The sequence below is a fragment of the Eubalaena glacialis genome, chromosome 7 (assembly GCF_028564815.1).
Source record: "Eubalaena glacialis isolate mEubGla1 chromosome 7, mEubGla1.1.hap2.+ XY, whole genome shotgun sequence".
NCBI lineage: Eukaryota > Metazoa > Chordata > Mammalia > Artiodactyla > Balaenidae > Eubalaena > Eubalaena glacialis.
The window spans coordinates 12063280-12089133 of NC_083722.1; the positions used below are offsets into that span (position 1 = coordinate 12063280).

At 37.1% G+C, this 25854-nt stretch overlaps 1 protein-coding gene across 1 annotated transcript in view; it reads right to left on the reverse strand.

Moving 5' to 3' along the window:
* The window catches only part of DTNBP1 (dystrobrevin binding protein 1), a 118571-nt gene that overhangs the window by 69662 nt on the left and 23055 nt on the right, over positions 1-25854 (reverse strand). The window contains exons 5-6 of the mRNA XM_061195752.1: positions 17484-17616; positions 9019-9151 (exon numbers count right to left, since the gene is read on the reverse strand). Coding sequence (XP_061051735.1) covers positions 9019-9151; positions 17484-17616 — 266 coding nt within the window. The remainder of the gene's footprint in view (positions 1-9018; positions 9152-17483; positions 17617-25854) is intronic.

Consider the following 25854-nt stretch of genomic DNA (forward strand, 5'->3'; position numbering starts at 1 on the left):
TCACTACTGTCATGATGATAAATATCGTGCCTTGGATAAATATTCATTTTCTCATACTGAATGTAATCTTTGATCATTCACTCAACAAAAAATGTACTGAGCCTTAGACACTAGGAATAACGTCAGGAATAGCAGTAGGAATAATGCTCAGGTTGGGTTATACACGTTCCATAACCTCAAGGAACTTTAGGGAGAAGAGACAGAAGTAAAGCAACAGTTAGAAACTGATGTCATAGAATAGTGCTCTGATAATGCCAGCCATGCTGAGGATTTTCTAGGAATACAGAGGAGGGAGCAACTCACACACTGTGGGTTGCTGGGAAAGGCTTCCTGGAGGAGCCAGGATTGAACTGAGTTTTGAGGGAAAGTATAACTGATGATGACAGGTAACACTGATTGAAAACATGGCAGATGCTTCACTCTTAACCATTATTACGTCATACTCGCTAACCAAATGAAAAAGCATAGGTGACCAGGAGTTCTAAGTTCTGGCTACTCTCCAAACTCTTATCCAAGTTCACCTTTTCCATGATGATATCCTTCACACTCAAATGGCAATCTCCCCTTCCCTCAACTCCTATAGCACTCAGGTCCATCAGTTTTATAACACCAGGTGCACTGCCTTGTAATGCAGTGATCTCCATGCAGGTATCATCTCTACAATTACACTGCAGAGATCCTGAAGTGCAGAGATCACATCTCATCCGCCCTGATCACACATGTGCACAGAGTCAGACACAACAGACACTCAGCAAGTCATGATTATCAAGTACTGTGGCTGCAGAATGACTAAGAATAGCTGCTTCTTCAAAGAAGCCTTTGCTATGACTAGGGAGGATTTTATTCTTTATAAAAAAGTTTGACCACATAGTCTCTCATCTGATAACAACGTGTTTGCCTCTTGCAATTTCAAAAATCTGAGTCTCTTCTTTTTCAAAGTTTAATAATATTTTCAGAAGATCAAATAAGTAGAAAGAATTGAAATGCCTTCCTTTAGATTTTACAATATTTTAAATTTTACTCAATTCAGCAAAGGCCATCACAAAATTTAGCATAACAAACCGTGAAACTAAAACATTCACCAAATAACACCAGACTCAAAAATCTAATATTTCCAAAGGGCGAAACTGCTATTTAATCATTTTCTCTACAGGGGTTGAGTTATGAGGGCAGGAAAAAAAAAAAAAAAAAGCATCACATTAATAAATAAATCTATGGAGTGTTGCAAGAAGTATATTAAATCTGTATACGTATAGAAATCAACTAAATCAGACCCACAGATGCAAACTTAATAGATTGGAACCACTGGATAAATGTCTCCATAAACACAATCATCTCACAGATGGAAGCACACTTTCTCTAAACACTAAACTGCTTCCCCAGGACAAATCCATAATAAAACCTAACACAATGATTCTCTATGGCAAAATACCACATTCAAAATGTGAAGTGCAAAATCAACTCTCACATTTTTCTTCATATTTGAAAATGTTTAGGGGAAATTTTTTTTAAAGTATGATCAGCAATACCTTTTGTATTGAACACAGTAGAAGAGCGTCCCTTTGTTATGGCTGATGGATAGGAAAGTTCATAGGAAAGATCTTACAAGACCTCTTTCACAAAAGACCGGCTACTATTCACTATTACCCAATCTTTTGTTTCTTAGCATTCTACAGTCATGAAAATGTGTACCCTTATGCACCTGGTGAGTTTGTGGTTAAGAGGGTAGAAAGTGGATGAAGGTGGGGCTGGGGGAGAGCGGGCCTACCTGCTTGAGGTAATTTGCACAAAACTGTATCTTAGAAGTCCCTGCTGTCATTTGTTCCTTACACAGGTACTGTGGAGGGGCATGTGTTATAGAACAAGATATTTTTAATACGTAGAATGGGAGGTGGCAACAACCAAGAACAGAACCCAAGAGAATAACAGAACTAAAGCATCTACAATGGCAACTAGATACTAACCTACAGTAGAGAAGAAAATTTAGGATATGAGTGTTATAGAAGTAAAAAAGGGACAGTTTCAAGAGGTCAGGTAAATAAGGACTGATTTGTCAATGGGCTTAGTTACCTAAAGACCTAAGAAGAAAAATACAGGTTAAATATTTAAAGTGCATCATGGATTTGGTCTCTATGAACGTCTTAATATGACACAACCTGTATACGATCTTTCTCTAGAACAATATTTTAACTTCAGTGTGCCATGCATCTTGTCCATTCACAAGCAACCTGTTAGAATGATCTACCTTGTTGGCTATTAGATATTTTTGTATTTCTACAAGTATTCCTCAGCTTTGTTCTGGGATACAGTTAACTTACTTGGAAACAGTTTGATCTTTTTGATGCTTGCTTTTATGATTAGTTAAGCAGGTCTGGAACAGGGCTCAGTCAAGGGCTAACTGTACCCCTGCTGAAGGATACGCTCCTGAGTGCTCTACCTGGTGCCCCAGGAATTCTAAGCTTCTTCAGTCTGGCTGCTGGGCTCAGGCACAGTGTGAGGATGTGAGCACCAGGCACTGCTAACTGACCCTTTTGGATGATATTTTCCTCCTGCCTCAGGTGGTTTCCTCACATGAATTATCGGTCCTCTGCTGAATATTCAGGGGAGCTTTCTGCAGATTTTCGGTATCCTCTCTCCCTGGCACTGTGTCCTGTGAACTCTGGCTGCCTTGGGTTCCCAGGCACTCAGCTGTTCTTCAGTTCAGAGAGTCTGCCAGGCTCTACCTGGGCCCCCTCCCTGCACTTAGCCTGGAAACTCTCAAGGCAGAACGCTGGGGAAACCACAGGGCTTGTCTCACCTGTTTCCTATCGATCAAGGATCACTTCTCTTCTTTGCCCAATGTCTTCCAAAGTGTTATTTCATTTATTTTGTCTGTTTTTTGGCTGCATCAGGTGGGAGAGTAAGTCTGGTCCCTGTTATTCCAGCTTGGGAGGATCCTTTCTGTAAAAGCACTGCCTGAAGGAAAGCTCTCCTGATCTACTTTCTATTCAGCATCCAAATGGATCTCCATGCAGAACCTCGGGAGCTAGTTATTGCCTTTCTGCCTATCTCTGTTGGACCTTCTTCTCTGTTGTTCACCTTGGAGAATGCCACTGGTTTCTTCTGTTCTATTCTCAGCAAAGCCAGGCCTGTGGCAAGTCTCCCAGGCACACCATCCTCAACACTCTGAAATGGAAGAACAGGTCAGACCCGTGGCCCACAGCCTGTCTAGTGGACAGTCAGTTCTTGAAGCTCAAGAGTTTGGTGGGTTATTCTCTAGAACATAAGCTGGTCAAATACTACTAAAGATAACATCTCAAATAAATCTGTTATGCTTTGCTTTAAAGATTTTCTAAACTTAGTCTACAGTCCACATTAACATAAAAATAAAACACAAACACAAAGAAGAGCATAGTTCCTTAGCATTAGCTGTAATACATAAAGCAGAAGGAATAATGACTTTCTCAAAATATGCCTGGGCACTGAATCTTATCAACAGAAGCAGTGCCCCCCCACTCACAGGCGTTTCTAAGAGATGACAATTAAGTTTCAAAGTCTAAATGAATCAGTGAAAAATGCTTCTAGAGTTTAGTATGCCCCAAAGCAGATTTCAAGTCCAGTGGAAGACTGTGTTAAAATTATGAGTCATTTATAATTAAGCTGAAATACTAAAATCACACTGTTCTTCAAGATGTAGCTATTTTCAGAGAAATTCTGATGGTATGCTGCATACTGAAGGGGAAAACAAAGGATCCAAAAGTCTGGAAGTAAGAAATATTTTAATTAAATCACTCACATATGACTTTAACTAAATTATTATGAAAGAATCTCAATAATCATTCTAAGGAATATTATGGTGGTACTGAAAAGATTACAAATTTAGAAGGCTGAATTTCTTTTTAGCTCTACTTCTTCATTCTTCTAAACGTATCTGTTGCTCCTCTGCTTGGAAGGGTGTCATCCTCCATCCCCGTGTGGCTGCCTCCTTACTCAGGTCTCAGCTCTCACGTGTCCTCCAGGAAGGGCCTTCCCTGCTCACCCCAGCAAAGCAACCCTCCCCACCTCTATAATGTTATTCTGTTTTATTTTCTTCAATATAATTGTCTGAAATTATCCTTTTTAAAAATCATGTACAGGGACTTGCCTGGCGGTCCAGCGGCTAGGACTCCGCACTCCCAATGCAGGGGGGGCCCAGGTTTGATCCCTGGTCAGGGAACTAGATCCCACGTGCCGCAACTAAGACCCAGCACAGCCAAACAACCAAACAAATAAGTAAGTTAAAAATAAATAAAATCATGTACACATTTATCATCTATTTCTCCCCACACCCATGACTATAAATGCTAGCTGACTCCCGAATCTCAAGTCGATTTCTCTAACTGCTAGCTAGACAATGTAAATGGTCTTAGGTTCTTTATTTTGGCTCATATATTCAATATTAACGCTTCTTACTTGATGAAAAAATGTATTTCCTATTGGTTATGAAAACCTATGCAACACATCTAGGAGCTACACTTGTATGGCTAACTCATCTTCTGAACCATATGACAACCTAACTACTGGTACCAGTACTTGTCTCTGCCTACAGCCATATTTCATCCACTATACCATGTTTTACTATTGATCAAGGCGGTGTCTATTCCTGTCCATAAAAGCTATCAGTAATAGCAATATCACTTTATATGCAGAAGAGTTATTAGAAAAGCTATTTATGGGTATCTTCCCCCTACAATTATACAGTTGCTTATATGTCACTTTCATTAGATAACCAGCTAAAGTAGGATGTCCTTTTTCAATGCAGAAATACTTAGGTTAAACCATCTATTCAAATGTTTTTCAAGGGTAGATACACCCCTAGGAGTGTTCTAAAGCTCTATGTTTCCCTCTGCCCACACTGAGAATCTGCCATAGTAAGCCACATTACTGTTGGGATGGGTCACATCCCTCCTTTCACAGGAGGCAGGAATTTATTCTGTGCCGGGAATGCCTATCAAATATATGACAAAGTATCGTATATCCGTTCTCAACTACAGATGCACTGATATCAACATCTGGGACGGATTCCACTTATTCCAATGCAACAGTCAAAAAAAAGAAGACCCTGGCCTTGATGCTGGCCCCTAAGCAGTAACATAATTTCATGTAACTCAATCTCCTCCCCAGCTCCAACAATCGCTGCCTGCCCACTCCCCAGGCTCTGATGGGAGCAGAATGAGAAAGTGCATCGGAGCCTATCGTAGACACGATTAGCACTGGAGGTGTGTGAGAAATTATCCTTCATTCCCCCACTCTCTCCATCCCCATCTAGTTGTCTGACTCAGATTTTCTGGAAAGCTACAGAGTGGGTGGACACTGTAATACATACATACACACACACACACACACACACACACACACACACACACACACATCCAACCATTGTATTACACATTATCTTCTTCAGAGCAAGAAAAGAAAAATCATTCGTTTAGTTTGTAGGGCCCCTTGTTAAAGAGGAAAGAGGCTTATTTTTAAGAAACTCTTCCCTTGTGGACCACATAATAAAATGTTTAATTTGGGGGCCTTTTAAAGTTTTTCAAATGGTGTAATATAGGATATCAAGTCACAGAATTTTAATATGTATTAGAGATGAATTGGTTCTGTAAGCAAGTAAGTTGTGAAATGCTGAGTCAAATTTCTCTACTATAGGAATTCTCAGAACCCTTAATAAACTGACATGTACTACAAAGTTCCATGAGGCAAATACAGGGTAAAGTGTTTCTGGAACTTATTTGATCATGGAATGCCAGTGGCTATCTTCTCAGTCCACTGTTCCTGTAAAACACTTCAGGGAATGTTGTAGCTAATAAAAAATTTCTAAATTCAATTTTTATGTTTATCAAAATAGTACATGTACATTCCTTAAGTCAAATAGTACCCACAAGGACTTATGATGAAGCAGATTAGTTCCTCGGCTCAGTTCTCCCCACCTTTCTGTCCTGCTTTTCGCAAGCAGCTACATTCAACTCTTCTAGAGATTTCTTCCAATATTTACCTCCATTATTTCTAAATAATGCCAATATATGCCAATGCATATATTTATTCATTTTTTTCCATTTATTGACACTAGCCTTCATAATATTCCCAGTTTTGATAACCTCTAGATTGAATAAAAGTAAGAAGAAGCTTAAAACGTAAATAAGACATCTCTGAATAGTAAATATTCTACATAATTTATTATTGGAAAGATATTTTTTGATCTACATTTGACTGAATAAAACTACTTCATTCTCAGTGTTGTCAACTCAAATTATTTATACTACAACTGATTGTTAATCAGCCATATATGAGTGTGTGTTGTGTGTGTGTGTGTGTGTATTAACTAAACAAATTGATTCCAAAAGGTTTCTTTGAAGAAGATAGTTCATCCTTTTATATGCTGAATAAAATAGGTTAAGAATTTCAGGAAGACCATGCATATACAGTCAACTAATATTTGACAAGGGAGCCAAGAACACTCACTCAATGGAGAAAAAACAGTCTCTTCGAGAAATGGTGCTGGGAAAATTGAATATTCAGGTGTAAAGACCCCTATCTTACACCACTCACAAAAATGAGCTCAAAATGGATTAAAGACTTAAATATAAGACCCAAAACAATAAAACTACTAGAAGAAAACAGGGAAAAAAAGCTCCTTATTATGGGTCTTGGCAATGATTTTTTGGATATGATACACCTAAAGCACAAGCAACAAAATAACAAATAAACAAGTGGGACGACATCAAACTAAAAAGCTTCTGCACAGAAAAAGAAATGACCAACAAAATGAAAAGACAACCTATGGAATGGGAAAAAATATCTGCCCATGATAAATCTGATAAGGGATGAAGATGAATTGGATGAAAGTGGTCAAAAGGCACAAACTTCCAGTTAGAAGATAAATAAGTACTAGGGATGTAATGTACAACATGACAATGACAGTTAACACTGCTGTGTGGTATAAATGAAAGTTGTTAAGAGAGTAGATCCTAAGAATTCTCATCATAAGGAAATCCCCCCCCACCCGTTTTTTGTATCTAAATGAGATGATGGATGTTGACTAAACTTTTTGTGGTACTCAATTTACAATGTATGTAAGTGAAGTCATGATGTCGTACACCTTAAACTTATACAGTGCTGCATATAAATTACATCTCAACAAAACTGGGAAAAAGAGTTTCGGAAAGATTACAGTTTATATTGATAAACAGAATTAAGCAATGTTTCATAGTCAGTATTTCCACTATTTGTATTTAGAAAGGCAAGTTAACTAGAACTGAGAATCACCAACGATTCTGTAAGCTAAATGGACCAGCTTTTATTTGGTCCTTTAAACAAAACTCTCCCTTATCTTCCATAACCCTGCAGGAAAGTATATCATTATCTCTATTTTACAGATAAGAAAGCCAAAGATAGGTCATTTGCAAAAGGTCATATGGGTAGGAAGTGCTAGAGAAGAAAATCAAGCTTAGGTTTTCAAGGACTTTTCACAATAACCAAAACAAACCATATTACTGTTAACAACTGTGAATTAAATCAGTACTTATCATTTCAGGATAAAAATATGATTTCAAGCTAAGTCACAAGTCTAATGTCTTATTAGACAATCAGATGCAAAATACTTTGGCATTTATTAATAAATATTTATTTTATGAAGATGCTATGAGTAACCATTAACAAATATCTACATATATAATTTTTTTCAAAGTCTTGGAAAGTCCATCAAAGTACTAGTTAATTTAAATTTCCCACCTTTGGTATTTCTCACTGAAACTGTTAGGTTTAAAACCTGTTATGACATCTTACATTAATCTCATGCAGTCCTTGAGAAATAAAGTAAATTTTATAATTTTTTAAAATTTGGCCTATCAGAACATGAAAAATTTACCATTATTTTACCTATAGATTTCAAGCTACTGATTATAAACTGGTAGTCATCAACTGGCACACTATTTTTTCCTACATATTTCAGAGTAACAGGTGCTATCAACAAATCTGTTTATCATATCTAAATTTACTAAAATTATGTAATTTTTTAAGAAGTCTTTCAAATGCTAGTCAAGAAAAGCTTAACAACAGGATGAAGTATAAAGGAAAGTCAACAGCTTGCCCAAGAGCAAAGAATTAGTAGAAGCCAGGACTTGGGTCTTCCGACTAATGACAGTGCTCTTTCTACTACACAATTCCTCTAAATACCTCTAAAATGATATTTCAATTATGTGAAACATGCTAAGACTTGTCCAGTACACTTTGGCTTTTACTCAAATTAAAGGTGAGGCTGTTTTCCAAACATGAAGTTGATTTTCATTTTGTAACATATAAATTATAATGTACTAATTATATCTAATAACCTAAGTCACTGGGTGAGAGTGAAGAAAAGAATGACAAATAAAATTTCACAGTTCCAAATCTTATTACCCATTTCCAGTTCAGGTTAGTCCAATGAAAATAATCACCGTAATAACTACTACTGACAGAGCACACACTGCAGCTGATAACGACCATCTCACTGAACCCTCACAACAACTCTAGGAAACCGGTACAATATTATCTTCACTATAAGCTACACGTATTGAGGCTAAGAGATTCAATAACTTGCTGAAGGTCTCATAGCCAACATGTGACAAAGCTGCGCCCCTTTCCACAGCCTGAGCTTAGGTTCCTTTTCCTCCTGCTCTAAATAAAAAGAGAAGAAAAGGGGAAAAAGCAGCGCAGGATCTGCCACTTGGAGAAAATGAGGTCGGGGGTTCTACTCGATTGGGAAGCTCTGCCCATTGCACTGCTCCCCTCCACCATCTATCCCAGCCTTAGCTTTCCAGAACTCATCTCCAATAAAACAGCAACAGATAGTGGTACCAAAAAAAAAAAAAAAAAAAAAATCATGCTTTGGAAAGCTTATTAAAGAGATTTACCTGACACCTTTGTCTTTTATCAGTCCAAACTTATAAAGAATAGCATGTAAAGTACTGTGGAAAACTTTGAGACTGAAAATGAATATCGTGGCCAATTTTTCAAACTCACCTCTTATTTTTCTTGTAATTTTCCAGGTGTTGGGACTGCATATGTTTGTATCTTTCTAATTCACACTGTCCACATAAATCCTCCAGATTCAGCAGGTGGTTTTCTACCTCCTCAAAACTAGCCTCTAAATGAGCTGAAAGTATATAAGGTCAAAAGAAGAAACAAACGTCAAAAATCAGAATCCTTGATCATGGAGAAAAGAAAAAGTGTCCAAAAGTTAAACGTCTGAACTCTTGAGATTGTTCTGCATTTATCTAATATTTTTATTAAACTTTCTTGAAGCAAAATAAAATGCACTAACATTAAAACATACTTCAAATTATCTTTTTTGAGTATACTTTTCTATCTCGAACGTTTTTAAAACAGAACTTTCCAGAATACTTTAAATACTTTATCAACACATCGTAAATCAACTATACTTCAATTAAAAAAATACTTTATTAACCAGGATGAGGAAACAGAGTATCCTGATTAATCTAATGTATGATATCCTAAGGACCCCATATGCCCCACACGAATAGGCAATTTTCATATGCGAGTATAGCAAAGTATAACTAACATGTGACACCGAACACAATTTAGTATCTGAGAGTCCTCGTTACTTCAGCGTCTGTCTGGCCGTGCACGTGACACGTGTAAACCTCCAAGGCGCTGCGCAGACGTACAAACACCCCGGAAGCAGCGCTCACTGTCCACTGGTCTTTCAGCAACTCAGCTTTGTCTCTAGGCCGCAGAGCTTTGCAGCTTCATTGGAACATGGAGATAATCTATGTCAAATCCTTCATTTAAAAGATTCAAGCCAAAGCCTGCAGAAATTATTTCAGAGCTCTGCCCAAGGTCACCTAGCTAAGTGAAGAGCAGTCAGGAATCAAAACTGAGTCCCTCTTACATAAAATGATTTCCAGTTGATAGATGCGTAAGTAAACCAAGACTTCATAGTCATAGGGGTGAGGACTGGTTGTTTTCTCAGACAACAGAAAAGTTTCAGAGGTCAAAGGTTTTAGAACTCAAACAGCATCAGGGCCATTTACCGAACACTCACCGCATGTGCCAGACACTGGGGTACAAAGATGAAAAAGATAGTCCGTGCGCTCAAAGAGCTTAAAGTAGAGGGCAGGAGTATTTCAGTGACAACACTGCCTGACAGAGCTTGGCTTGAGGTGCTGTGAAAACTCAAAGGAGAGGCATCTAACAGAGATGAGGGAGAGTGAGACTCAGCAAGAAATGTGACTCCCACGTCTGGAAGTCACAGCCGTCGGGAGGAAGGGGCCTCGAGGAAGGAGCAAGCTGGCTGTGCAGCTTTCCAGCCTTGGTTTCATTCAGATAGCTATGATACAAGGATGGTGTGTCTAATCCCTTCCCTTATCCACTAGATTGTCACGTGACTTTCTAAATTAGCTTCTGTAGCACCTACATTAGGCCCAAATTCCCTAAATTTCAACGTGTAGTTTTAGGTTTATTAAGATACATATTTTGTCTGTTTTTAATTGATATGTTTGATCTGGAGATCTATTAAATCCAGAAGCATTCACATTTTCTAATATCCTAAATTTTAACTCTACTAAATATCTATGCTTATAAAAACTCCCGCTTCTATTTGGTAGAGTCTAGGGCTTAAAGACGTGGATTTTGGGGGAAAATAAAATTTTACTGAAAAGTTAAAATGTGATGACAAGTAGTTTAGCATTCCCCTTCAAAGACATTTTAGGTAATGATTTTTATCATATTGATCTGTCACTGTAGATCATGGCAAGTCTGGAAAAGACTGATAATGCAGTTCATAACGGTTTTGAATCTATCTACAGGGGTAACATACAACAGCTAATATATGTGACTATGGAAAGCCTAACCAGAAACAGTGTGCAAAATCTGTTTTAATCAATGAAAAATTATATCTAAGATTTTAATAATGTCATAAATGGTACATAAGGAGTTTATGTGGCGGGAAACAGGCAAAATGATGTTATTATGTTAGTTGCTATTTAGATTATTTTTTGTTATTATATTAAATGGAAAAATGACTAGCAGCCTCAGCCTGGGAGCTAGTGTTACTGGCCCTGAAGAAGCAATGTTCAGCTCATTCTAACTAGTTTGACAGGGTCTTTAAAGACGATCATAGCTAATAGGATTATTTAAAGGCTATTTCACTTTGATAAGTGATAAGAACTAGAATAACTACATTTAATATGGAATCCATTCAGCTCTAAGCTACCTGGTTCCTTTAGCATCACGCATGCTATCCTTAGCATACAGGGGGCTGGATAACGGTGAGGCTTTGATATGTAGGCCAACAGCATCATGTTCCCGTGCTGAATGGCAAACCGAGATTTAAAATGCTTGGGAGAGTCAGTGGTCACTTTATGACTGCTGCCAAACTCGTATTTATGTTCTCCCCTTTAAAAGTTGTGGCCAGGGACCCCCACTCACTGGCCACAGCCTACTTTTCCAACCTCACTACCACTCTCCTTCAGGACTGCTCATCACTCCGAGGAGGGTCTTGTGTGTTCCTGCCCCCTTGCCTCTGCCTCTCCTGAGAGGTCTCCGCTTGCCTCCCTGCCCTGCATCTCCCTGGCAGGTTCAAGTCAGAGCCCGCCCTGCTTCCAGCCCGCTGGGCTCTCTCCCCTCTTCTGTGCTTCCACAGACCTGTGAACCCTGCCCAGGACTTATACTCTGACATTCTACCGCAAGTTGTGCACTCTTACCTCTCTCAGGCATCTGTGAATGTCTTAAGCGTAAAGACTATATCTTTGCATCTTTGTATCCCCTAATACCTAGTCTGCTGAATTCAATTAAAAAGGATTTCTGGAGACAGAATGATTCTATTACTCTAAAACATAAAATAATAACCAAGAAAGCAAATCTATGATTCATGTTCATCTAATTTAAATATTAGGAGGTTATCCTAAATTTTGTAAACAAGTAAGTTAAACATGGGCAGAGAACTATGAAAACATTAAACAAGATGGTACTTTGTTATTAGTGTATCAAATCAGGCCCCATTACCAGTGAGTTAAAGCAGAAGAAGCAATGGAACGTTTCCATTTTAACTCTTAACAGGCTTGAAGTCAGTGATAAAATACAGAAGAATTGTATTGATGAACATAAATCTTCTTCCCTTTTTATATTAAAAACTTTTTAAAAACCTCTTTAAATAATAATTATAAGCATATATATGGTATGTATTCTGAATATTTTATATTGAATTTAAACGGGCAGAAATTTAATCTCCCCATCACACCCTGCTCATCTCCTGTTAGGAAACGAGTTGCAGATATGAGTCAATCTGGTAACCAGACTTAGAATGCACGTACATAAAACACTAGCAGGCCTCCGTGGACACAAATGTACCTTTTTATAAGAAATTCCAGCCTCACCATTTTGCTCGCTATAACAACAGCATATGTCTCATTTAGTGATCAGTGGAAAAGATGGGTGGAATTTTATTGGGAAAAGCCATTTGGCAGAGCCTGACAGCTGTGCAGGAAAGAACGTCACAAATCTTTGGGAGGAGACCATCCCAGAGGAAGAGCCATTCTGTTTGGAATTTTCCTTTGTGCCATTTGTTTCGAATACATATTATCTGTAGTGTAACCACTGACATATGAAGAATGGAACAGCACGTTAAAATTCGTAATTTCACACTTAAATGAGTATTTTCTAGCAAAAACAATTAGCCTCAAGGAACAAAGAAATCTTTGACTGCAAACCCATAGGTCACAGAGGCTGGGTACTAAAGGACCACAAGAGTCTTCAACAAATACTTTCATTACTCTGTGTAATAAGGTAATGATGGTATGATAATAAGGAACTTTAAGAAATGCATTAAAAGCCATCATGGAACAAATGAGATCTGTGTAGTATATACTAAAAGGTGTTGAAAGAGAGTTAATAAGTCTCTTGAAGGGTCTAATCTCAGAACGTAACCTGGACAATAAGATAATGTATTTCATGAAACCCTAAAAACTGTGACAGTCTCTCTGCTAGATGCACTCTCAAATTCTGTACAGAGAAAGCAAAACAGGTCAGATCAAAAGAAAGATGCAAGCTCAGTATAAGGCTGTCATTCTCTTACAGCACTTTGTTATCTAAGAATTAACAGAATCATCTGTTCTAGACAAAGGTAACAGTCTTTTTAAGTAGGTCATACAAAATAAACTAAGCAATAGAGATAACTCAGAAAAGCCCTTGACATTTTAGACTTCAATATAGGAATAGGATTAGACTACCCTCTAGTGGAAGTTCAAGAGAATTCAATAAATACTTTTCAAACATTTTACCAGTTTTATGATAAAATGCACAGAATAAGAAAGTGTACAGGATGTGGAGGACAACATTCCCTTTTATCCTTACATACTGTCTTTCAATGTACAGAATACTACATTGTTGTTCTCACCACATTTCATGCTATGGTTTTACATTCTATGCAGGACAAGCTAAATTACATAACATCCATCCAAACCCTTCTGTCAAAGACAATGGATTTATAAATTTGCAAAGGCCACAGAGACTCCCAGTAGAACGTCAGCATCCTGGTGGCAGTTGCCTGGTCTTGTTCACTGCTGTATCCCCAGAGCCTACAAACGGCACATGGCACTCAGCAGATGCCTAATATACCAGGCACTGTGCTGAGTGCTTTACACCCATCACCTCCTTCAACCCTCCAACTACCCTACGAGGCAGGTACTCTCACCCTCAATCCTGCAAGCAAACTAAAGCTTAGAGAAGTTATGAAACCTGCACGGGGTCTCACAGTTAGGAAGCTGTGGAATTGAGATCCAAATCCAGATCGGAGAGTCAGTCCAACAGCCCTTATTTTCCAATTCCCAGCATACCTTTATCATTTCTTTTTTAAATGATAAGCCTTACCAGTAGTTATCTATTACACAGGCTTTTGTAAGCTGGATGGATCACACCCCATTAAAAAAAACATGAGTGGATTATCTGTTCTTACTTAATTCCTGAGGGAGCATGTAATCAGGAGTCATATTTATTAAGCCATAGGACAACACAGCTAAAAGCATCATCAAAGGTTCAAATTGTTCACATCATATTAATCCCTTATTCTTTAATAAGGGCAGACCCTTTAGAGAGCAAGGCAAGACTCAAAGAGTTAAGTAGCCTGGGAAATGGAGGGACTGACTGGATATGGTATTAGATTTGACAATGAAAGGGTAAAAAGTTCAAAGAAGCTACAAGAATCCTAACATATAGGTCAGTTACCATTTTCTTCTAAGTTATTTTTATTTTTTATTATTGCTTGACTAAACCTTGTAATATTATATCAAGGTATTTAGGTGATGATAAGGAGTCTTTGGAAGCTACCCAAAAATAAAGGAATCCACAGTTTATGAGCAAGCATTTAAAACCAAATGATTCGAATACCTAAGAATGATCCATAAACTCATTAAGATGAATTCACAAAATACATTAATGATACAGATATATATTTATACAACCTACCAGATTTGGCTTCAAAATATTTTCCTGAGACAAGGACAACAAAAGCAAAAATAAACAAATGGGCCTATATCAAATTAAAAAGCATTTGTACAGCAAAGGAAACCCTCAACAAAACGAAAAGGCAACCTCCTAAATGGGAGAAGATATTGCAAATGATATATCTGATAAAGGGTTAATATCTAAAATACATAAGGACCTCACACAACTCAATATCAAAACCAAAAACAATCTGATTAAAAAATAGGCAGATGACCTGAATAAACATTTTTCCAAGGAAGCCATACAGATGGCCAACAGATACATGAAGAGACGCTCAACACTGCTAATCATCAGGAAAATGCGAATCGAAACCACAATATCACCTCACACCTGTCGGAATAGCTATTACCAAAAAGACAGTTAACGAGTGTTGGTGACGATGTGGAAAAAAAGGAGCCCTGGTGCACTGCTGATGGGAATGTAAGTTGGTGCAGCCACTACGGAAAACAGTATGGATTCCTCAAAAAAGTAAAAAGAGAAATACCATATGATCCAGCAATTCTACTCCTTGGTATTCATCCGAAGACAATGAAAACACCAGTTAGGAAAGATACATGCACCCCCATGTTCACTACAGCTTTAGTAAAAATAGCCAAGATATGGAGGCAACCTAATTGTGCATCAATTGATGAATGGAAAAAGATGATATATAGATAAATGCAATGGAGTATTACTCAGCCATAAAAAATAATGAAATCTTGCTATTTGCAACAACATGGATAGACCTGGGGGGGTATTATGTTACGTGAAATAAGTCAGACAGAAAAATACCATATGATTTCACCTACATATGGAATCTAAAAAACAAAACGAATAAACAAAACAGAAAAAGACTCACAGATACAGAGAACAAACTGGTGGTTGCCAGAGGGGAGGGCAGTGGGGTAGCTGGATGAAATAGGTGAAGGGGATTAAGAGGTACAAATGTCCAGTTATAAAATAAGTTAGTCATGGGGATGTAATGCACAGCAAAAGGAATAAGTCAATAATATTGTAATAACTGTATTGCGGCAGATGGTTACTACACTTACAATGGTGATCAATTCATAATGTATATAAATGTTGAATCACTATGTTGTACATCTGAAACTAATATGTCAACTACACTTCAATCAAAAAAAAAGAATCAAATTATTTGGAAGTGACCGTCTAGAATAGTACTTCAGAGAAACCTTTAGCTTTAATTTGCCTTTAGTGGTCAATGTTCTCAGATTAGTAAAGAGAGAAAATTCAAGTGAGCATTTGGGAAGCCTGCCCCATTCATTTAAGAAGCCAAAATGAAGTTTCTAAAGAAGACGGTATTATGTCACTAAGTATCATTTTTTCAGGATATAAGAATCCTAATTGAGAATGAAAATACAGTATATTCTACCTTAAGAAAAACTTATATATACTGCATGTCCTAAGCAGAATTAACTATGAAAATAATTAGAAATGTGGCAAAATGCATTTAATCAGAAGAGTGGTATCAAATAAATAACATTTATAAACAGAATTTACTCTCAGCTGGAAAGAAAAGGGGGGATGGTATCAGAGGTGAATATCTCTGCAAAGAAATACATAACCAATGAAAAGCAAGCGACTCAGAGAGATACAGGAAGAGAAGCTAAAAAGAAAGTGGCTAAAAGAAATATTCCAAATATCTTGGAGGCTTTTTCCATCAGTTAGTTATCAAAGCCTTGAGAAGAATCATTCCTATACTTGCAAGAGGGAAATAATGCAGAGGGCCTTCCTCCTAAGACCCGGGATCTCTTTTCCACACCCTGCCTTCAGAAATAACAGAACCCTAAGGCCAGGGTTTCAAGAATGCAATTCATGAGGCCTACTGACAGCTGCCACCCTAACTGCCTCATCCCTCATCATCGTGACTGGGATCCTGGATTCACACCTTATTAACTGTGTGACCCTGAGCAAGTCACAACCTCTCCAACGCTAACTTTCCTTAGCTGTAAAGTGGGATAATAAAAGCTACTTCTGCAGGGATCTTGTGAGGATTGAAAATGTTTGTAAAGCACCTAACAATCTCTGACATATAGTGGGTGCTATAAACATTAGCTATTGTTATCAGCAATAGCATTCCAAATACCATTCGTGTCTATTTTATTCACACACACACACACACACACACACACGTTTTATGATTTGCTAATTACTCGCTTTGTAAATCAGCTTTGTTTTGCTTTTAAAAAGGCAGTACTGAAAAACAGAAGAGATGGTGGGGTATCCTTACCTCCTTACCTATTGAGACTGGGTCAGGTTATCAGCTCAAGAAATTCAACTCCTATGTAGATAACCCCTACCTCTTACTTCACTAAGATCTTAAGCTTGGTTAGAAAATAATAAGCCACAATATTATCCTAAGATGTGGCAACTGTCAAGCATAAAAGTTAATTTTCTGAATATAAACTCAAGAAATAAATATCAGCATAATTCATCCCAATGAAAACAACAAAAAAATATAAACTTCCACAAGGTATAAATTTAGCCAAACAGGTACCCTCATTTAATGAGGGTTTGATCTCTCATCAGTTTAAAGAAGGGAAAAAAGCATATTTCAAGACATGAAGCTCTGAGCAGACCTAATTTTAAAAGCAACAACTTCCAGAGTATATCCTTTAGTCATAACAAAGCCAAGCTAATCCTTTTTATTTCCTACATTTACACTTTTAAACAGAGACCTAAAGTCACAAAGACCACCCTGAGTCGCTTTAAAGAATCAACAAAATTATGTTTTCTGAGCAGAAATGAGGCAGAAAAAGTTAGTGGTATATTTTAGAAATCACTTCTACACTTTAAATCATCGTTTTCTGTCAAATCATCAGTTAATCAGAATATGAAATTAATTAGAACTATTTCCCCCCACATCCTGTTAAGCAATAATTTAATGTAGTCTTAGAAAGCTTTGGAATTACACCAAATTATTTTCATTCCTAGAAGTAATGTCCAGAGGCAAACGTGGAACTTACTCAGACTTGCCGTCAGGGATTCTAAATCTGCCTTTAGGCCCGGAAGCTGCCGAAGCTGCTGCTGTAGCTCTATCAGGCTCGCCTGCTTCTTCTCCCAGTGCGCGGAGAGCACGACAACCTCGCTGTCAACCAGCTGCAACATGGAAGAGGCGGGGTAAAGTAAAACCAGACAGCAGGCACAGAGATTGCAGCCAGCATGATGAGAGTTAGCCCACGTTATCTTCCAAAACCCTCCTTCTGAGTACAGACAGCAGGATACTACTCGAAAGAGACTGGAGCTGTTTTCTTTCTGAGAAAAGAACCACCTCAACATCCAGCGCAGAAAACATCAAATTACAGCTTTTATCAGTGCATCTTAACCCAGGAAAGAGAAAGGTCAGCAGTGACCTTAGAAGTCACTTCTAAACTATACCCTATTTTTAAGTAAACCATGTATTTGAAAATTCAAATCTAGAAAAAATAAAAAACAGCCACTAACAACCGAAAAGAAAACAAACAAAAACAAACCCAAAACATAATGAATGGGTAATTATTTGTTTTACAAAAGGAATTCTTTTAAAAGAAAAGTTCCCTAATGCATTTAGAATATATTATGATTCAATTTCCATTTAAACAGGAACACTCACTGCATAAAGTAAGATAAATGGTACTTGTGTACGGAGGAATTACTGAGGCAATTATCAATTCCAGAAAAAGGAGAAAAGGATTTACACTAACAAAGAAGACATTCAGAGGTGAAAGGTTCCCAACAGCAGGGCTGTGGGATGCCAGACTAGCCTAAAATAATTCTAACTTGTTTTCCTGAAAACTGTAAAGACAATGACAGAGAGCGGTTTCTCCCAGACAATTTTGTTTTGGTTTTAACATGGTGAGAGAGGAAAGGACCTAGAATAAGACTTAGAAGGAGCACGGAGAGGTTATCTTTTGAAAACATCACCAATAATAAGCAAGAACTGTGAAAGACACCCATATTTTGTACAATAAAGACTTCAAAATTCATTATATAACAGAAGAAAGTATATTTGAATTTTATATGTAAAATCAGAGTTCATAGTTAACATATTAAAAAAGGGGCAATTTACGCATCCCAAGATTAAGATTCTTCAAGAGCTGAAACATGAATACAACTGATTTTTACTGAATCTCACTAAAGAAAGAACTTTTAGAGGAATAAAAATATCAAAATAAGATACAAAATTATTTGCATGTGGCGCTAGATTATTTTAGCTTCTACATTTTAATATTCTAGGAATTCACAACATTGAAATAAAAAAATTAAGCTACAATAAAGAGGTTAGAAAGCTGCCCTGTTTCCTCACATTATCCCCACTTCACGCACACCTCCCCATTGTTAGTCAGCCCACATTGGAGGGGTAACCACATCATCCCACATACAAGCCTCAGCTGAGCTGGGGAGGTGACACCAAGCGCTACTCCAAGTGCACGTCTCATTAATTCTGTATACTTAAAAATGCCCGTGCCAACCGGTTTTGTAAAGATCCTGAAGAGGAGTTTAAAAGATACTGAGCATTGCTAACAGACACAGCTGTGATGCAATAGTAAGGAAACTGGGCTTGACACAAGGATCCGTGCCCATAGGGTTCATCTGTAATATCCAACAAGTTTCTACTGACCGCCCACTCTTTGCCCGGCACTGTTTCAGGTACTGGAGATACCATGGTGAACAAAAGAGAAAAAAAGATCCCTGCACTCTTGGTGCTTTAGTCTGGAGTAGGTCTCACAAATTTTCTTAACTGCAGTTTTTAAATTCTAAAAAAGAAAAAATAATTCCTGTATCACAGGGCTGAACTGATGATAAGAAAGATATTTTTCCTGGTACATGGCATATCTCTTAAAAAGTTTGTTAAATCTTAATTACTCTGGTTAATTATGTTAAAAATTTGAAAAATCTAGAATAAACAATTTTTAGATATGAACCATTTCTTACTGAAAAGTAAAGTGAAACATACTTAAGTATTAAAACTTAAGTACAGTATAGTTCATGTCTTCCACAAAATTGAAAATTATATTCTGCATATAGAATATAAGAAGCATGCATAGAAAGAATATATCAGAATACATTAAAATACTATTTTAATTTAAAAGAATGGGATGTTGAATGGATTCTCAGAAATCTTTACCAAGTATAATATAATAATACTAAAACATTTTGAGCATTTCTGTGTGCCAGGCCCTGTGCTAAGCAATTTACATATATTATCTCATTTAACTACACAGCAACCTTGTAAACAGAGCAATATTACCACTTCCATTTTTACAGAAGAAGAAACCAAGGCACAATGAAGCTGAGTCACTTTCCCAAGGGCCACAGAGAACCTAGATTCAATCCCAGGGAATTTGACACTTAAGCCCATGCCCTTAATTGATATTCTAGGGATTGTGTATAAGGGGACATGAAAGGAAGAAGTGAAAAGGTAGCAAAAGAAAAGGTTCTGAAAAACTGTACTTCAACTTTACTTAATAAGAAATGAGCTATCTCCAGAAGGCCAATTTTTCTCCTCCAAGTAAACAATTCTGAATAAATCCAGATTTAACACCAGGAAATCAAGTTTAAGTAGCAAGACAAACCCATAGTTTGTTGCCCAAATTACAAGTCATTCCAAAATTCCTTCTGGTGGACACTGAAGTTAGGAGAACAAAGAAAAAGCAGGGATACAAGTAAATGGGTAACATTAGGACCTTACTTTGTATAAAACAGTTCTGTGTTTTGGGGGTACGTTATTTCATGTGATTTTCAAACAACTTTGGTAAGCAGTGTAAGTGGTGTTATACCATTTTATATGTGAGGAAACTAAAAATAGAGAGACTCCGTTTATCTGCCCAAGGTCAAAATGTATTACTGCAGAAAGTAGGCATTCCCACACCCAGTACAGTTCACTTCCCACCACAGGCAGAAGAGATCCAACCTGGAACACAAAGAGAGTGACGCATGCCTAATTTAAGCAGCTTACGCACCAAACTGTTAAAACATGAATCTTAAGAGTTCAATTTGAAGGCAAGCAAATATTTCACAGTAATAAAAATTATAAGCAAATAATGCACTGGAAGTCTAACTTAAAAAGGTGCCCTCAGAATCTAACCCCTAAGTCACTATCAATTATGTACTCATTTATATATTGCTAGGGGAGGGAAAAAAAAAATCAAAAAACTTGTTAAAAAAGAAAAGAAAAAACAAAACTTGTGGAAAAAGTCTAGACAACAAAGTTACCATTGACCAAACTGTTTTCTAAGACGTTGCTTTGAATTTTAAGACTATATAGTAAGAATTAGTTTTAAAGTAATTGAGTATAAAATAATTTGTCAAAGAAGACTTAATTGTCCTTAGGTATATTTGCCCTGGCAGGTTGATACTCTTTGGTTAAAGGCCACTAAAGACACATGAGCATGGCCTGACAAAACAAACACATGATAAAACACTTTGCACGTTAAAGATACATTTTAAATATTTACATATGTCTCAACAATACGTCAGAGAGCTTTAAAATAAATTTTCATTTTTAAAGCTGAGAACTATATTTCTGGAAATCAACAGAGGCACTTTTGATCAGATATGGGTCTTAAAATAACCAAATACTCGACTATGAAAAAATGTAGCATTCAGCAACAGATCTTACAGGAAATTCTTTCTCCTATATATTTTATTATGAAACACTTCTTAAAATTAAAAAAATAATAATTTTTGTTAAAGCTCCTCTACAGGACTTCCCTGGTGGCGCAGCAGTTAAGAATCCTCGTGCCAATACAGGGGACACGAGTTTGAGCCCTGTTCCGGGAAGATCCCATATGCCATGGAGCAAGCCACAACTACTGAGCCCACGAGCCACAACTATTGAAGCCCGCACGCCTAGAGCCCGTGCTCCGCAACAAGAGAAGCCACCTCAATGAGAAGCCCATGCACCACAACGAAGAGTAGCCCCCGCTCGCTGCAACTAGAGAGAGCTCACGTGCAGCAACGGAAGACCCAACAGCAGCTAAAAATAAATAAATAAAATTTAAAAAAAAAACCTCCTCTACAGGATATGGTCTTCACTGAATATTGTGGGATTCATCCATGCTGATACATGTAGGTATAGTAGTTCACTAATTTTTCACTGCCATATGGTATTTGATTTTATGAATACTAATAATTTACTCTATAGGTGGACTTTGGGACTGTCTAAAGACGCAACAAAACCTGCTATAAACATTCTGGTACAAATCTCCTGTTGCACACATGCAATTTTCACAAGTTAGTTACCAATGTGTCTAAAGTATTGAGCTCCTCACCCCCTGCGGAGGCTCAACAGGGCTGGAGTAAGTAGACCTCCTCCAGCCTAGACACCCCTCACTTCAAGTACTCTCATCTATTTGTTACATAATGAATAGATGATACCATGCCAATGTTATGTGCTGAAATGTGAGCCATACCAACATCCCCAGGGGAAAGCTTGGGATGCAATGTTACAAAATATCCCTAGGGGCCAAACTGTTGTTTGAAAGGTATGTGGAATTCCAATTTCCACTTCATGGAAGTTCATTTTTCTAACACGACTGTGCCGATGGATTTACACTCCCTAGTTCTAGCTGTTCCTCATCATGTTTCTTCTAAGGGACAACTGTCATCAGTGAATAATGACTGACTGCAGAGAAAATTCACAGCTTCTTAAATGTTTGATAATCTAACAAGTATGAATTTGAGGTTTTCATTTGTATTTCCTTGACTACTAATCAATTTTGAACATTTTCACATTTACTGGTCACTCATGTTTTTTCTTCGGTGTAATACCTGGTCATATCTTTTGCTCACTTTTTAATGGGTTCTCTTTTTATTGGTGTGTAGAGGTTTTGCATATGTTTTGAACACTAGTTCTCTGTTTTGTGAACTGCTTAACTTTTTCATGGTGTTGTTTGATGAACAGAAGATTTGATAAAAATTATCAATATTTTCATTTATGGTTGGTACTTATTATGCCTTGTTGAAGAACTCTTTCTCTACCCTGAGGTCTTAGCTTTTCTACTATTTTCTAAAAGATTTATAATTTTTCCTTTCACATTTAAGTCTGATGGAGCCAAAATCTGAACCACGATCTTCAACTACTTTTTTTCAACATAACATTGGAGGTTCTACCCACTGTAAAAAGACCTGAGGAAAGACTGGTAGGTTTTTGCTTCTTCCCTTCCATCCACACAAAACAACTCCCACCCTTGAACGCAAATTATTAGAATAAGAGGATTTAGCAAGATGATTGACCATGGGATCAAAATACTACAAGTCAAATACTGCAGGTTTTGGTAGATATTAGGACAAAAGTTAACTTCTATTAAAAACTTGCTAAAACGTTTTACTCTGAATAATTTTACTGAATGTATTTTCTGCATCTGACGATTATATATTTTTCTCTTTTAATTTGTTAACGTGGTCAACGGCGTACAAAAGATTTTCTAATGTCAAACCAACTTTATAATCCTGGAATCTGGGGTGTTTATGCATGGCTGGATTTGGTCTGCCATCACAGTCATATATACAGCAGGATGTCTCCCAGGTAGAATGCCTCTTGCTTATCATCCAACATTCACAGAACAAGCACATATACAAACACATATACAAAGTTTTGGCTAACAGTTATACAGGAAAACTTTACATTTAAGCTTGATACACATTTTAAAACAATGTGTGAGAATATTCTCAAATGAAATTTCAAATAACATTGATAGAATATGAGAATCACGAGACGGTACAAGGAGCCCATCTATAAAGGAGAGGCAAGCCCTGCATACTGTGAGTGTTGAGAGGTCACGTTACTACACACGAGGCAGCTGTTTGTCAATGAGTGTACCACAGGTTTGGTAAGCAGAAAGCTATGTTTGAAGCACTTTACTTCCTAACAGATTGCTACCATCTATAGACGTTTTGCTGGTTATATATATATATTATAATATATTCTTAAATATATTTAAGAAAGTTGGTTGAGGGCTTTGGGTGGACATGTAACACATTATGACTTTTCCAATTTAGAATGTGACAAATAGGTTCCTGGATAGAGTGTTTGCACAGAACATCTGATTTCCAGAAATAGGTTACTGAAGTTAAGTGAGAGATAATGCCTCCATTTTGCTTATAATTTTTGTAACTGTATTCATGAATGGGAATGGACTCCAATTTCACTTTCTTATACTTCCCTTGTTGGGGTTCAGTATCAGTTATTCTAGCCTCATGAAATGAGCTGGGGAGTTTCCTCCTTTTTCACTTGCTGCAGGAGTTTCTCTAACATTGAAATGGTAGCCTCTCTGAAAGTTTGACAGAACTCTCCTATGAAACTTTGTGGACCTGGTGCTTTCTTAGTGAAAAGATTAATCACTAATACTGTTTCTTTAGTGGCTATAAGACTATTCAGGATTTGTACTGCTTTTAAAATTGGTTTTAGTAAAAATTTCCAGGGTTTTGCCATTTTGTCTAAGTTTTCATATCTGTCATAGAGTTGTTCACAAACTCTTATCTTTTCACTCTGCTGTAGCTGTAGTTATATTCTTTAATTCTTAAAATTATTTATCCTTCTTTTCTTGATCCATATCACCAGACATCTACCTACCATATTTTATTAGTCTTTTCTAAGAACTTGTGGCTTTGTCTGGCTTCTATTGTATTCTTTATATTCTATTTCATTTACTTTTTTCATCTTTATTATCTCTTTCATTCTTCCTTCATGATTTACTCTGTTCTCTAATTCTTAGGTTAGATTAGCTCACTGACTTTCAGTCTAATTTTTCCCCTATAAAATTTCCCTCTAAGTAGTCTTTGGCAAATTATACAATTTATGTGTAGTAATTATTATAATTCAGTTCTATTTAAAAATTTTCAGTATTATTTCCTTCTTTGAACCATAAATTATGCATTATAAATTTTTTTATAGTTTTTAAAAAAATAAATTTCTTTATTTTTGGCTGTGTTGAGTCTTCGTTGCTGCACGTGGGCTTTCTCTAGTTGCGGGGAGAGGGGGCTACTCTTTGTTGTGGTGCGCAGGCTTCTCATTGCGGTGGCTTCTCTTGTGGCAGAGCACAGGCTCTAGGCACGTGGGCTTCAGTAGTGGTGGCACGCGGGCTCAGAGTTGTGGCTCACGGGCTCTAGGGCGCAGGCTCAGTAGTCGTGGCACACGGGCTTAGTTGCTCTGCGGCAAGTGGGATCTTCCCAGACCAGGGCTCGAACACATGTCGCCTGCATTGGCAGGCTGATTCCCAACCACTGCGCCACCAGGGAAGTCCCAATGCATAATATATATTTTTAATTTGCAAACGTATGGAATTTTCAAAATTGTTTTCCTATACTGACTTCCAGCTTCATTTGCACCAGGATCAGAGAATATTCTGTATGACTTGATTTACATGAAACTTGTTGATTTACATGAAACTTGTTGAGAACTGCTTTGCGGCCCAGTACATGGTCAATTTTTATGTGTTCCAGGTGTGCTTTAAAGAATCTGTATTCTGTATTTGTTGGGGCAGATTCTGTATTTGTTGGGGCAGATTCTGTATTTGTCTATCTGGTCAAGTCTGTAAATCACATTAGTCGCATGTCCTATATCCATACTTATTTTATTTGGGTTTTTTCCCTATCAATTAAGAGGAATGTATTAACATCCCCCCATTTTGATGATAGATTTATCCATTTTTCCTTATAATTTGACTTTTATATACTGAGACTTACTAGACACACAGGTTTAGACTTTTCCCCCTTAGGGAACTGAATCTTATAGAGTGATCCTCTGTTTCCTATTTAATTCATTCTCATTATTCTAGTTTCTTCTACAGGTTTGAAAGATAAACACTATTTCTGTTCTTTAGTGGTTACCCTTGAAATTCTGCCCTCCATATTTAACTTTAAATCTAAGGTTAATCAATATCTATACCCTCCCCATTAATAATGCAAAGGCTTTTAGAATACTTGAACTCTGATAATCTGCCTTCCAGATTGCATGCTATTCTTATCTAGCATTTTTGTTCTATCATTTTTAATTCCACAAACTAGATAACTGATAGAAATACATAGTCACTGTTTATATTTACTTATGGTTTACCATTTTCTTTGCTCACTATTCCTTCCTATACCTGAGACCTACCTTCCAAAATCATTTCTTTTATCCAGAAATACATTTTTTTAGAAGTTCCTTTATTGGACAACTGTTGATAGAAAACTATTTTTATCTGAAAATGTCTCACTTTGCCCTCATTCTTGACAACAGTTTGAGAAGTCTAATGGAAACTCATTCATTTGTAAGTGATCTATCTTTTCTCTTTAGTTACTTTGAGACCTTCTCTTTGCCTTTGGTGTTCTGTAGTTTCAACATGGTATGTCTAGGTGTGGATAATTACTTAC